The 16,049-nt window shown below is 35.0% G+C and overlaps 1 protein-coding gene across 2 annotated transcripts in view; it reads right to left on the reverse strand.

Annotated features, from left to right (window-relative positions):
* Positions 1 to 16,049, reverse strand: part of Nprl3 (GATOR complex protein Nprl3) — a 654,348-nt gene that overhangs the window by 517,834 nt on the left and 120,465 nt on the right. For both annotated transcript variants that reach the window (XM_090398550.1, XM_090398549.1), the window contains exon 3: positions 6,337 to 6,378. In XM_090398550.1, the coding sequence (XP_090254676.1) occupies positions 6,337 to 6,378 (42 nt within the window). The remainder of the gene's footprint in view (positions 1 to 6,336; positions 6,379 to 16,049) is intronic.

A 16,049-nucleotide genomic window follows, 5' to 3' on the forward strand; every position in this document is an offset into this window, starting at 1 on the left:
TATTTGGCTTCGTTACGTGGATGATGTGTTCGCTATTTGGCCACATGGGTCAGACACACTCCCCTCCTTCCTAACACACTTAAACAACCAACACCCAAGAGTCCAGTTCACCTTAGAAAAAGAGGAAAACAACACCCTCCCCTTCCTAGACACTTTAATCACTCGCAAGCTTGATGGATCTTTGGTTTTCTCTGTTTACAGAAAACCCACCCATACTGGCAGATACATCCACCAGCAATTCCCCCCCCCCCTCACAACAATATGGGGTTATAAAAACACTATATAAGAGGGCAAAATTAATCTGCTTAGATGACAAGGCCGTAACCACTAAACTGAACCACATCCTCAACACTTTCTTAACCAATGGCTATAACCCCCAAAAAATCCAAGAAATACTAAAACCAGTAAACCACAACCCCCCCCCCTCCACCACAATAAAGATTACACCAAATCTATCACCATCCTCTACATCCAGGGCACCTCTGAGAAAATAACCAATATCCTCAAAAAATATGACCTTACTTCTTGTTACAGACCATATAAAAAGTTGGCATCCCTTATACGCTCTACCAAAGACCAACCACTTCTTCTACACCTACCAGGTGTATACCAGGTCCCTTGCAGCTGCAAATTGTCCTACTTTGACCAAACAGGCAGGACAGCAAATATCAGGATTTCAGAACACAAAGACTACATCCGGTTTCACCAGTACAGCCGCTCTGGGCTGGCAGACCATGCCTTAGATACCCACCATAGAATTCATCGGAAGAAAACAAAAAAATACACCGCAACAAGTTTAAATACGAAAGATTATTCAAGGAATCATCAGCAGCTATAAAAAACGTTCCTAACCTCAACAAATTTGGGCATGAAACTACCCAAAATTTGGGAGACTTACATTATGAGAACTTCAGCCCAACTGTCAAGACAACCAAATTAGCCTGCCAGAGGGCACCATTAGGACTTTAGGAACAATATTAGTTTCTTGCTTTCTTCCTCATTTGCTTTTGTTAGTGCCTGTGTGCACATACCATATCTTTATGTTCCTGAAGATGGCAATGTGACGTTGCCAAAATATAGAAGTTATTCATTAAAGTTGCCTTTAATTAATATACTTTATATGCGTTGTTAATTCCGTAAACTAATTACCAGTTATGTATGACCAATGTATAAGCCTTGCTACCAAATCTAGCAAATAACTGACTCCTATGTTCCAACACCTCAGGATTCTTCAACAGGCTGCAGGATTCCAATCCCTTATATTTCTGCTTCTTTGAACCGACTGGTAGAAATTTTGAAGAAGTATCATCTCATCTTCACATAATTTCCTATCAACAAAATTTCTCATCTGTTGCCGTCTACAAAAGACAAACTGTCACCTCTATCATTAGTTGATGTTTACCATGTACGTTGTGAATATAATCTAACATACTTTTGGCAGACAGGCCATTCTGTGGAAAAATGAGTTAATGAACATCAATATTATATCGAATACATGAAACCTCAAAAGTCTGGTCTGTCACAACATTGTGTTGACACTAAACATGGTATCCAGTGGGATGAAGCTCATCTTCTCCCTAGAAGCAGGTTTAAATATGAATACCTTCTCAAAGAAAGCTGCAAAGCCCTTTAACATTGGCCAAATCTGAATCAGAACGATAGTCTCTCTATCCCCCAGAAGTTTGTGAGATTCTTATCTTATATAACCATCAAAAATAGCTTTAATAATATTTTAATATTATTATTTATTAATATTAATTTATAGCACATGGCAACAGTTTTTAATTGGTAAACCATAGACTTCTGTATGTACTATGTATTCTCATTCCTTTGATTTGCTTGTTTCTACACACAGATGATGTACTGTTATTTTCAGTACGAAATATCTGTACTTTCATTTTATTAAAATTAATTACTGTGTAATTTATTGTTTATCGTTGAACTTGTCTTCAAGCAATATGCCCAGTCCATTGCCACTTCAGATGTTTCACTCTTCCTATGATGTCAGAGACTTCGGCTTGCTCTCTTAGCCATGTATACCTTTTGTGATCCAATCTTGTCATACTGAACATACTTCTTTCCATAAATTGTGTTGATTTTAATTTCTGAATTTCCTTTGCATTTAGTATCCATGTGTCACATTTTAGCCCTATGTCAATATAGGAAACACTGATTAAAAACATTTCTTTTCAGGCATAATGGTAATTGCCTTTTAAATATCGACTGTAATTTTCCAAATGCTTTCTACCCAAAATTTATGAGTCTTTTAATTGCATCCATAATATTTTGTTCCATTGATATTCTTTATCCAAAGTATATGTCAGGGGTGGCCAAGACGTCGACCGCAAGGCACCTGAATGTAGCAAATTAAATGAATAAATAGATTGAAAATGAATAGATAAATGATAATCAAAATTATTAATTGATAAAAAAATTGTCAAACATGTCAAACTAATTTATTTCTAATCTGATGTAAAGTTTATAATTTAGCGGTTAATAACGAAGCCATCGCTTTACAGCAGTCACATAATTAGCTTCGTCCAGAAACATTCGCTTGATGGTGCTAAACGCACCCAATGGTAACATGTTTGATGACGTACACTGGCAGTTGACAGTCCATCTGTATATTGTTCTTGATCAAGACTCTTGCAGCCAAAGTGTCTCGATTATCCAGTATTATAGTACCGAGTAATCCCATGAAATCGTTTTCCATTTATCGATGTTTAGTGTGTATTATTTTAAATTAAGTAAGTGAATGCAATTAGTATTGTTTAAAAAAAAAAAAAAAAAAAAAAAAAAAAAAAAAAAAAAAAACAATTAAGGATAACAATGAGTGAGCCAAGAACAAGTGTGAAAAAAATAAAAACTTATCACTATCATAAAGAATGGGAAGAAGATTTTTTCTTTATTATGATGAAAGACAAAACTACAGGGCACTGCCTTAAGAAAAGCAAAGGTAATACATCAAATGAAGACACTACTGACAGCACAACAAAATATTTTCATCAAGTACAATACAGGCACAAAGGCTGCTACAAATGCATCATTCAAAGTTGCTGAAACTTTAATTAAATGAAATAAGCTGTTTCAAGATGGAGAATGGAAGATATGGAAGGAAGCCTTCATCAAAGCTGGTGAAATATTATTTCAAAATTTTAAGAATAAATCAGAAATAACTGCTATTAACAATATGTCATTATCACGAAACACAATCATGCGTAGAGCTGGAACCTTGAAGAGATTCTGCATGAAAACATAAGCAAGTGCAATTTATTGTCTCTACAGTTTGACGAATCTACTGATTATGCTGGTACTGCACAATTATGTATTTTTATTCAAATAGTTTTTGAGGATATGTCGGCCACAGAAGAATTATTAACCATTATTCCAATTCAAGGACGAGCAAGAGGGTCAAGATATTTATGATTTATTTAAGAATTACATTGTACATACAAGTTTTCGAATTCATAAGTTAGTGTCAATAACTACGGACAGAGCGCCTGCAATGGTAGATAATAAAATCGGTTTCGTCACTCTTTGTAAAAATGATGAAGATATTCCAAGTTTTGTGGACTATCATTGCATCATCCATAAGCAGGCCTTGTGTTCAAAAGTGCTGAAATTCGATCATGTTATGAATGTTGCTTTCAAAATTGTTAATTCAATAAGATCAAATAGCTTGCTGTGTCGTAAATTTCTGGCTTTGCTAAAAGAATGCGAGAGTGAGCATAGTGAATTATTATTACATACTGACCTAAGATGGTTAAGCCGCGCCACATTTTTAGCAAGATTCAGAGAACTTCTTCCAGAAATAAATTCGTTTTTGAAAAACATTCACATCCAGAATTAAATGATAAAGAATAGCTACTTGACCTCGCCTTTTTCTGTGACATTACAGAAAAACTAAATAACCTAAACTTAGAATTACAACGAAAAAAAATCATTGATATGATAAGCTCCTTAAAATCATTCAAGGAAAACTTAAACATGCTTGAAATAAAATTAAAGCGGTGCGAATTGAAACATTTTAAAAATTTGACCGACCACTCAAGGGATATACAAAATGTCACCTTTAATAAACACACTGAAAGCATAAGACTTTTAATGAACGAATCAGTAAGCTCGATGATATAGATACTTTTTTATCATATCCCTTCAATGAAAATATTAATGTTGAGAATACAGCATCAAAATTGAATGAATTTCTCGACACAAATAGAGTAGATTTGGAAGAAGAAATTATAAATATGAAATGCGATATCCACCTCAAATCAATTGCTTCAAATAATAGTTTTTGGAAGTTGATCCACAAAAGTAAATATCGAAATATTTGGAGAATTTCCGCTTATTTTAACGCATTTTTTGGATCAACTTATTTGTGCGAATCGGCATTCTCATGTATGAATGCTATTAAGACAAAGCGTAGATCGCAGCTAAGTGATCAACATCTGGAATTGTGTTTATGAATTTCTTTAAGTTCGTACAATCCAGATTATGATCGCTTAGCTGCATCTATGCAATGTCAGGTATTGTCCAATTAAATTAAAATATTCAATTTTGTTTGTATAATTTTATTTAGTTTTTTATTATTATTATTTTTTTAATATAGTCATGAATAATAAACTTTCTTTTTTTTTTGTTATATTTATTGCCTTATAAACTTTTAAAAATCTCGAAAATATTCCACAATTTTTGATCGCATCTATAGTTGTCCGCAGAGATATTTTCACTAGGTAAGTAGCCACCAACGTCTAAAAGTTTGGCCACCCGTGGTATATGTAATCATCTACTTGTTAAATTTCATCATTGGTTTTGATTATTTCGGGTTGAGAATATTATTGAATATAACATGAGTGTCTTCTTCAGGTTTATCTTTAGGCCAACTGCTTTGCTAGCAATTTGGAATTCATGAATATGAGTATGTAATTCATGTGCAGCTGAAGTAAAGATAACTATATCATCTGCAAAGTGTAAATGGCTTAAATATCTTCCATTTATCTTCAGGCCATTTTCTTCCCAATCAAGAAGTTTGAATATTTCTTCTAGGCATGCTGTTAATGGTTTTGGAGATATTGCGCAGCCTTGTCTTATGCATTTCCACAGTAGAGATGATTCCGTTAAAATAAACTGCTGCTGTTGCACTGGTGTCTGCTGATCTGATGGTCCTGAAACATCCAGTATGGCTGCTCCAGTTGCTGGTTTCGTAACGATCAAAGTATTGCACAAGTTTTTACTGAATCAAAAGCTTTCTAATAATCAATAAAACCAAGACATAATGGTAGTCGATATTCATTACACCATTTGATAATCTGTTGCACTTGTAAAGCTACTTTGAAAGCCTGCCTGCCTGCCTGTTCTTTTGGTTGTGCTAGGTCTAGAATTGCACAAAGCCTATGAGCCAAGAATTTTGTAAACACTTTGTAAACCACTGATAGTAGAATGATGGATCAGTAGTTTGTCAAGTCTTCTACTTCACCTTTTTTTGTGTATCATCACAAGGGTAGCCTTTTTAATGAACAATAATTAACAAAATATAGAATATAACTTTGTACAAAAAAATTTGGAGGAAACTAGTGAGAAGCATAGAATTATTTTTATGAATGAAAACACTTAACTGAGGGATCAAAGTCAGGGTTCCCAATCATCAAAATTGATTTCAAATTCTCATTCAATACAGTGCCGTAGCTAGGGGGTGCGGAGGGGGGTGGTCCGCCCCGGGCGGCACTTTGAACCTCTTTGAACTTTTGCAGTTAATTCTAAAATACAGTCTCGAGAACTCAGTTCCAAATATTGTAATACTACTGCAAATTTTTCTCACAATTGCTGTAAGTGTTGCTAGTTGTGAGAGGAGTTTTTTAAAATAAAATTTGATTAAGAATTACCTACATTACTATGAAATAGACTTCTCCAATGTAATGTCATCAACGATTTTGCTAACAGAAAGGCAAGAAAAATAACATTTTAGAATGTTGAAATTAAAGTTTTACTTCAAAAATAAACAGTCTTTTAATTTATTTCCCTATAAGTCATTTTAACTTTTTGTAGTATTTTTGGTTTGTATTGAGAAAATTCAGGGACCACCCCGGGCAGCAACTGCTCTAGCTATGCCACTGATTCAATAAGGCTATCATCCCAGTAGTTCCATGCATGGAGAATGGCAGGGCAGCAAGTGTGCAAGCAGTGAATGAGTTTAAGGTGCGGCTAAGAAAGCATGCGTGTGATCTAGAGCAGCTAATAACTGCAGTGATCCTCTCGACTCCATGGCATTATGATAATAATAAACTTTAATCAGCTCAGTTCATACTTATATGTTAAAAAAAAAAAAAAATTGCTTACCTCAAAAGGCTAGGTTCACTATTTTCACCAATACTGGCATTCCTATTAAAATGAATAACTGAATATGAAATAAACATTATACAGAAACACGCAAATACACTCAGTACTCACTGAAATACAAACGTATCCCACATAATAATGAAGTGAGTTTTCTGAAGACACCTGTCCTGACCTAAGTGCTGTACAGAGGCTCATATGAAGAGTACAGTAGTGAATCCAAAAGTCAAATAGTAATTTCAAAGCTTATCTCAGCAAAATTCAATAGTGGCTTGGCTGTGAGAAGAGAAGAGTATTTTGTTTTTTTTTTAATGTGAATTCTTATTTGTAAAAGGATGAAAACCTATAGTGCACTACTACTATATGCAGACCAAGGGTTAAATAAGCTAAGAATCCTGCTCTTGAAACAAAACATGGATTTATGTTACTTTGGGATTCCAATAAACACAGTAATGGTTTCACAACAAACTGATGAACATTATTTCTCACTTAGAAGAACAAACTATCTATGCAATTCAAGTTTAACAGCAAGGTACTCAGTCACAAGAGGATGTCAAACCCATTAGAAAACAGTGAGTTGCTAATGGATGAACAAAATGCTTGTGTAGAGGCTTAAGTGCTGTGAGGACATTATGTTGGAGGTTTAATGGATTTTTTACAACACTCAAAAAGAATTAAAAAAGAATTTAATACTTCCTATATTTCGTCCTAGTCACTAGGACATCTATGGGGATTACAAAAACAATTAATGTAACATGCACACAAAAATTTACAATACTAAGCCCAACCACGTGGGTGACACTAAAGTCCTATCTAGGTGGAGCACCCTCTAAGGGCAGTAGTAGGTAGGTGGAGCGCCCTCTAAGGGCGGTAGTAGGTGGCCTGGAATGTAAGGTGGGACCTCTGGTGATGAGTGTTTCCCAAATCTTCGGAAGCTTAATGCAACCGTATTTATTAAGATTTGGCTGGTTTCTGAGAGCTGCTGCTGCTTCTAAGAAAAGACTCTCTTTCTTGAATTTGCTGTGGTGAAGCATGTCATGGAAGAAAACCACCATGCTCCACCACAGCAAATTCAAGAAAGAGAGTCTTTTCTTAGAAGCAGCAGCAGCTCTCAGAAACCAACCAAATCTTAATAAATTCGGTTGCATTAAGCTTCCGAAGATTTGGGAAACACTCATCACCAGAGGTCCCACCTTACATTCCAGGCCACCTACTACCACCCTTAGAGGGCGCTCCACCTAGATAGGACTTTAGTGTCACCCACGTGGTTGGGCTTAGTATTGTAAGTTTTTGTGTGCATGTTACATTAATTGTGTTTGTAATCCCCGTAGATGTCCTAGTGACTAGGACGAAAAATAGGAAGTATAAATTCTATTTTAATTCTTTTTGAGTGTTGTAAAAAATCCATTAAACCTCCAACATAATGAACAAAATGCTTGTATACTTCACAATCATTAACCATGATTTATCATTAGAAAGATGCATGTGAGAGAGAGGGAGAGAGTGATTCCTTTAGCTTGCATACTTTTTTTCTAATCACAAATGGCTCAATGCAAACATTCCCCTCAAAGGGTCTATTTTCACTATCATCTTAATGATCTATGTCTTTCTGTTCTTTAATTTCAGTGGACTTATTGAATTTTCTGTAGCAGATCACTTTCAACTGTTGGTTGTCTTCTTTTCATATTGCCAATAATTGTGGATCTTTGAAACAATGCTGGAATGATTCACTCTATGTGCTCTAATAATATAATGGCACTTGGCTATCTACATACTACCCATGATTATCCCTTTTCAAAGTTCAGCTATACTGGTAGAACTCACGTGCTGAAAAAAACACCAAACTACCAACTGCTACCTGCTTTGATTATTTATTGTATTTTTTATAAGGCATAGATTGTTTGTATTCCAATGGCTACTGAGGGTACTTCAAATCATGGTTATGTTGTTCATCAATTTAAAAAATAGGAAATAAGTTTATAATATGGGTATTAAACTACAGAACAACTACATATTTCATATTATCATTGAAAAGAGTTATATTTTTATTTTCATCCTTATTTTAACCAAGCCCAAGCAAAATTTTAAACAAAAGTTTGCTTGGGTAAAACACTTCATGGCTATGCTACTTCTCACTCACACACTCATTCTCTCTCTCTCTCTCTCTCACACACACACACACACACAAAGGTTTTTTTCACATCAAGTTTCTATTTTGATTACATAATGCACACAACACTTCCACTGTATAATGCCATTTACTGAGTCACTATAATATCAATGTCCAAACCAATTTAGACCTTCATTTCAGTAAATTGTCTGGACAAGAAATTCTAGACTAAAACGATCATCTACGTTATAATATGATCAAGAAATTAGAAAACAGATTGACTTAGAGCACCTATCCATTGAAATAAGCAAAGAGCCATTTTTTTCCACTATTCTATCAAAAAACACAATAATAAACTTAAATCTCCTTGAACCTTGTTCAAAAAAAGGATTCACAGCAAGAAAATAAAAGAAAAGGCCTTGACACTATACATCACTTAAATAATCCAAACCATGTCATTGTCTACACTGATGGATCATCTAATGAAGCACTCAACCAAGGAGGTTCAGGAGTTTTTCTAACTATACCTGGAGGTAAGGAAATGCAAATCAAAACCACAAGTGAAGTTTGAAGGCTTCAAACTTCACTTGTGAATTAACAGCCATACAAACAGCTCTCAAATTCTATCTCTTAAATCCAGTAATAAACATTAAGAAAGGAATAACCATGTACAGCAACTCCAAATCTGCACTTGAGGCATTAAAAAATGGAAAAACAAAACTCACACAGGAAATTCATGAACTACTAACAACCTTACAAAATAAGAACTGCACACTGCAATGGATACCAGTCCATGTAAATATTGAAGGCAATGAATGACATTGCCTTCAATAAGACAGACTAGCCAAAGAAACAAGATACTTACCTCAAAAATTACACTCACTATCACTAGCCGATACTAACTCTGTTGCCAAAATAAGATTGGTAAAACAAACTATCAAGAAAAAGAAAGAAAATCAGCGAAATTAATAAAATAGAGAAATAACCACAATCATCACCAGACTAAGGATGGAACATTTTAAAGGCATGAAAATTCAGCCTTACAGTAGTAGGAGCTGTGAAACATGCAAAAACTGTCCAGGAGTTGAACTAACACCTGTCCATATTTATTCTTGTCCAGCAATTTCTGCTGCTTCATAGAAAATTGACAATAACCCTCAACTTTGATGGAGTAGAAAAGCTCTACTCCATCAAAGTTCAACAGATTGAAAAAGCAGTTCTACTGATCCACGGTCATATCTAGAAGTTCTTCAATGGACTCGACAACAACAAGGGATCACACTGTGACGTTACAACTTCTATCAAAACTTGATGTGTTCATGTGTTTAATTAGCCCTCCCCAATAAAAATAAGTAACAAGTAGTATACATGCATCTCTTTCTTTTTTTTTCCCTTCTTCTTTTTTTTTTTTTTTTGCCCATATGATTTCACATATCTGTTAATGATATTTCATATGAACTGACAGATAATATTCAGCTGCTCTTTACTGATGACGTAAAGTTAGAGATAGAAGAGCGATGATTATATTAACTCACTTCAGGAATATCTGAAAAGATTTTTCCATTGGATGAATGAATGGGGATGCAGTGCAACACCTTACACTTAATGTTAATAAGTGTAAGGTGTTGCACTTTGGAAAGCAGAAGTATATAGCTGTGCTGACTTGCTGGAACTGTTTCAGGAGATGGATGACATTCAAGACTGGGTGTAATGACCAAAAGCAGCCTGAAGTTCAGAAGGTACAATGCAAATATCGTATTACACAGCACATTGCTCCTATTATGGGAGGAGGAGGGGGGGGAACATACTGATAAGGTAGTGGTTGATACCACTGTATAAAGCATTGGTCAGACATTGTCAGGCCACACAGGTGATCTATTGTGTTAAAAAAAGGTGTGGAAAGTGGCGAAAGTGAATGGAATGTATTGCTGAATGTACTGTGAATGCAAGAGTGAATGAGTTAAAGATTCAATATGATAGTTAAAATGCGTTTCCAGTGAGATCTCTTGTGATGAGTTAAACTCCATAAAAGGCATATCAGTGCCATATAGGAATGCAGATAAGGATTGAGATAGAAGTTTAATGCCATTTTTCTTGAAGCGGTACAGCTTGTAGTTGTTCGGAAATACTTCACAAGGAAGGCTGTTTGATAGGACAAAGGTAGATGAAATAAAAGAGAAAAAAGAGAAGCCCATTCCATGTGTGTATGTGTGTTTGCAGTTGCAGTGAATAGGAACTGGGCAGCTCCTGCTCTTGTTTTAATATGCAAAAAACAGAAAGTGAAGAAACAATGGTTGCCAGTTCAGTGGAGTAGTGATGTACCTGTACTGAAGCAATGCATTTGTGAGAAAGAGGTGGAAGGAAATCTGTAAGAGAGTAATTATCTATGAGCTGATTATTTATTCACCATCCCCAAATCATTTGAGTAGCATTCTATGGATGGATGGATTTGTATAGAGTTAAGAGTCAGATGGGTGTAAATTAGTGTCTTGAACACTGTAGAATGCTGAGGAAGCTATTGATGTGATGTGTTTGTGCCAGAAGAGACTGGCTATAAATGATAGTCCAAGCAGAGATATCTGATCCTTTTTGGTGACTGGCATATAAATGAGGGTAAGGGTAGGAGAATTGAAAATTATTTTGCAAGAGAAAAGGCAAAACTACATTTTGGCAGCACAGAAGGTGACCAGGTTGTCTCCTCACATCACTGAAAGGTGGTAAGTAAATCAATGTTTAAGGCACTGGTTGTAGATGATCTTGAAGAGTAGAATGTCTGAGCACTGCATGCTTTGTCAAATGAGTAGAATGAATGGAAAGTATTATCATCCACAAAGCTGTAAACAGGATTAGTGGTGACTCAGGATAAGTCATTTATGTACAAGGAGAGAGAGAGAGAGAGGGTGAGAGCAGGTAACAGAACCAAAGGTATACCTACATTGTGGTAAAGCTGGAAGAGAAGAAACCACCCACCACAGCATGCAGTGAATGACCAGAGAGAAAGTTGGCTGCCCAATTACAGAGGATGGCAGTAAATAGGCCAAAGGATGACAATTTGTTTAGCAAACCTTAATGCTAGTGCAATCAAAAGCCCTGGAAATGTCAGGAGTGATAGCACATATTTTTCTGAACCTTTCCATGGCACTTTATTAGGAGTGGATAATATATAAATTAAGAGTTCAACAATGCATCTTGAATGGCAGAATCCATATCAGTGGTTGCTGATTAAATGCTGAGCCTCTAGGTAGAGGAAAAGTTGTTTATTAATGACTCTCTCCATTATTTTGGAAAGGACTCTATCATGCTTTTTTGGAAAGGGCTGGATATATGATTACGTCTATACATCAAATAAGTATAAAATATTGTATATAGACGATACAGGACAAGTGTTAACTCTAGAGCACAATGTTCAGGTACAACTGGCAAGATGCCATCAGGACCGAAAGACTTTTTAGTGTCCAAACGAATTAGTAATTTTCTGATGTCTTTTTGCTCAAAAACTATACGAGGTATAGGATGCTCAGATTCGGATATAGCAGGAGACAATTTGCTTTGGTTATTTATGCAGGAGTTTGAAGAAAAGGAGGCTAGGAGGTTTGCTTTTGGCTTTGGGTGTTATAACAGTGGTGCCATTAGGACAAGAGAAAGAGAAAGAGAGAGAGAGAGAGAGAGATATGTAAGTGGCATCTAATGGCCTTAGCAAAGGACCAGAAGGCACTGCTTCCATTTGACAGGTGGCAAGTTTTCTGCTGCTGGCCTTTATGAAATCAGTTGATTTCATATAGGCCAACTGCTGATGATCATTTTGCATTTGTTATGTGCTTCAGCATAAGCTGAGTACAAGCTACAATTCTTGTTGCAAGCCACCTATAGTAAGATGATTTTTTTTTCTTAAATTGCTTTGTTATGTTTTCTATTGAACCAGAGCTTCAAAAGTGAACAAAGATTTCTGTAGAATAGGTACTGAAAACCTTCATGCCAGTGAGGACAGTTTCGTTTCTGTGACTTGCTCAGAGCAGTTGTCTGGGTTGGAGGAGCAGAAGCAATAGTCAGACCTTGGAAAGAAGGAGTAGAAATTTTGGAGATCATCCTACATAGCCCCTTTATAATGCCAAGTGAGATGATCAGGAGTAGTTGGAAGAATGGCATTCTGAAAGAAGCGAGACTTGCATAAGATTGTGGTCTGTGTTGTTAAGGGGAGAAATGACTTCTGCAGTATATCTGAAAAGAGAATGGGTCAAAAAGAAATCTATCAGGAGAATGAAGATGGTTATCAGGAATTCAGGTAGAGGTATGATTTGCATTGGGTCATTGTTTAGAGCAGTGGTTCTCAACTGGTGTTTCCTGGAACACTGGTGTTCCGCGGAAGGTGAATAGGTGTTCCGCGAGAAGTTCTGGAATTTGTCATTTTTCAATTAATGTCAGCACAAATTAATTTAATGATGGTTTAAGTGATGTTAATTAATTATTAATCAAGAATTAATTATCAATTACTGATTAATAATAAAAAAATCAGCTAAATTGCCAATTAAGTATTAATTTATACATTACCAAATAACCAAGGTGTTCCACGAAAATTTCAGGATTTGTGAAGTGTTCTGTAGTCGAAAAAAGTTTGAGAAACACTGGCTTAGAGCAAAGTTCTGCATCTCATTCAGCTTTGTCAGTGGTGTTGAAAAGGGGAGCCAGTTGGAACTGTGGTCCCCTTTTCCCAATCTCTGGCAAGCAATGTCAGTTTTTGCAAAGGCACAACTATACGCTTATAAGCAAAAAGAATTATGAAGGAGTGGCTGTAGTTGCAATTTAGATTTCTGCTAAGAGTAAGGTGTCTGGTCTAGATGAGTGCAAGAGATAGTGAACATCATTTATGTTAGTGTTAATACCACAGATGTTAATAAAGCGGATATGAAAGTGTCGTAATAACAATAATACAGTGAACTCTGCATTATCCAAACTGCAATTAACTGCGTACCTCATATAATCAAATTACAAATTTCAGAGCTGGCAAGTTTCAAGTCTAGAGGCATGATGTTCCTGATATTACTGGTGTTGTGATTTGTTTCATGTATGTATAAGGCAAACTGATAATGCAATGCTTCACTTTTTTTAAACATGATGTTTTTAATTTTCATCCTTATATTATATTAGAAGAATTCTAATTAAACTATACTGCAATAAATTCAATGATAAAAGACTGAAACAAAATATATTTGTTTTATTTATGCTATTGATGTTAAATGAAATAGTACTGTTTCAGTTAATTTTAGTTTGAAAATAAAAGTTGCTGATAATTTATTTCAAAGTTGTTACTTTGCATATGAATCATGCTATCTTAAAAAGCCTAAGAAGAATATCACTGATATGACTAATCTGCTGAAAATGCTTTTATGCTTCTTTTTATGTCAACAGTAAAAGACAGTATGTTTATCTATTGTATTGAAAAATAAGATGTAGCTAAGCTTTTTCTGTGTTACCTGCTTTTTAAGATTTTGTTATGAATTTAAACCCCTGTTTCTTAATGTCATGAAACATTTTTTTTATCTAATTTTCTCTTACACTGTTATATCTCACATTGTTCTCATATAAACAGGTTGAGAGGTCTTACGAACACTACATGTTTAATTTATTTCCTACTTTCAACTGTCTTTGTGTTAATTAAACAATGTGCATTGCACTTCACACTAAGGAAGAGATGTTCCATTTAATGTGCTTGAATCATGTGCATATTCAAATCATTTCCATGTATGGCAGATTTAGAATTCTATTTTAGTATTTAGGCAGATTTAGTATTCTATTTTACACTCCATTCATGGAGTGTAAAATAGAATATTAGAGAAGTGCTTGAAGTTTTACAGCAGAAGAGTGTGAGAGGGAGGATAGTATGTTACCTGTGGATGAAGTGGATGATAGGTATGATAATGCAGAGATGAGAAGAAGAGCATCCATAATAAATGGCATAATAGCAAAAATATGTCAAAAAATAGGCTTGGATTATGTGGATGCTTGGAGTGCATTTGAGGATACAAGAGAGCTGTATGCAAGAAATAGAGTGCAATTGAAAGAGGATGGACGAAGGCATGAGAATGTTGTTCTCTAGGCAAGTGAGAGTGTTAGTGTAGAGAAAGTCGTTAATGCAGAGAGAGAGAGTTGCCATGGTGAATGGTGGGTTTGGTGGTATCTTGTGGGTACAGTCACTTAGTCACTTGGGAAATGGGGGGGGGGGACATGTATGGTGTAATGCAGGGTCCAATGAAGTCTGGAGGAAATAATAATGAGAATAGAAACAGTGACAATGCACTGATATTTCTTCATATAAATCCAGGAATTTTAAGAACAAATGATATGTCATACTGTTTATAATGGTGTCAAGCAACTCAGTCAGCAATAACTATTGCTCCTGCAAAGCTATCCTAAGGTTTAGGGGAGGGAGAATGAGAGCAGCAACATATTTACCTAGAGCAGTGGTTCTCAAACTTTTTTGTCTGGCGGCACACTAAAATCAATAAATAAATTTCATGGCACCCCTAGTATTATTTGCTTTTTATAGAGAGTAAAGTGCCGATTAATTGATTCTGAAAGACTCGAATATATAACCCATAAATAAATTGATATTACAGATACTAAAGATATGAAGGAAAGTGCATTTAAAAGAAAACAGATTTTATTTAAACTAAATTGGTTTATTTTCAAACAACCCAAAAACATACAAAACAAAAGCTATTATAAAGGTTCAGATAATAAAATATGAACTTAATGTGAAATATGTGCCTGGTGTTGTTTGCATATTTCTTTGATATTAGGCCTTGTTTTTGAGAGACATATTCTCATCTCATTTTCAAGGGCCTTTAGTCTTTCTCTCTTCTCTGTTTTAATATTTACGAGTGCAGAAAAACCCAGTTCACACAAATAAGATGTAGAAAATTGCAACAAGATGTTAAGTGCTTTGAATCCTATATTGGGGTACTCCTTCATAGTTGTTATCCAAAATGAATTCAGACACATTTCTGAATGCTTCAATCTCAACGTACGATCGTTACTTATATCAATTAATTCTTCGGCTTCTATAAGACGTAACTCACTCATTGCTGATGTTGACTTTACAAATGGATTTCGAATCCAACCATATAAATTGACTGAAATCTCTGGAAAATAATGATCGATTTTTTCTTCTAACAATGTTAAATAACTGTAAATAAGCTTTTGCAGATCAGTGTTCTTATATTTTCTGAGGCAACTTTAAGGAACATTTCTACATTGTTGGTGCTTAATTTTATCTTCCACATTTTTATTTTATCTTTAAAAGCTTTAATTTTATCTGTTGATGTCAAAATATTCTCATTTCTTCCTTGCATGTTGGAGTTCAGCTTGTTCAGATGATCGAATATGTCTGTTAAATAGGATAGTTTGGAACACCAAAAATCATCTTGTAATAATTTACAGAATTCTGGTTTGTCTTCATTTTGGAAAAACATTAATATTTTTTCTTTAAGTTCAAAAAAATGATCCAATACGCAACCTTTTGAAAGCCATCTTACTTCGGTATGAAGAAGACAATTCTTGTAATGAGATTGCATCTCTTCACATAGTCCTGCAAATATTCTAGATTTTA

Source organism: Typopeltis vanoorti, chromosome 9, assembly GCF_054136105.1.
Source record: "Typopeltis vanoorti isolate ZY-2024b chromosome 9, IOZ_Tvanoo_1.0, whole genome shotgun sequence".
In the NCBI taxonomy this organism is placed as follows: domain Eukaryota; kingdom Metazoa; phylum Arthropoda; class Arachnida; order Uropygi; family Thelyphonidae; genus Typopeltis; species Typopeltis vanoorti.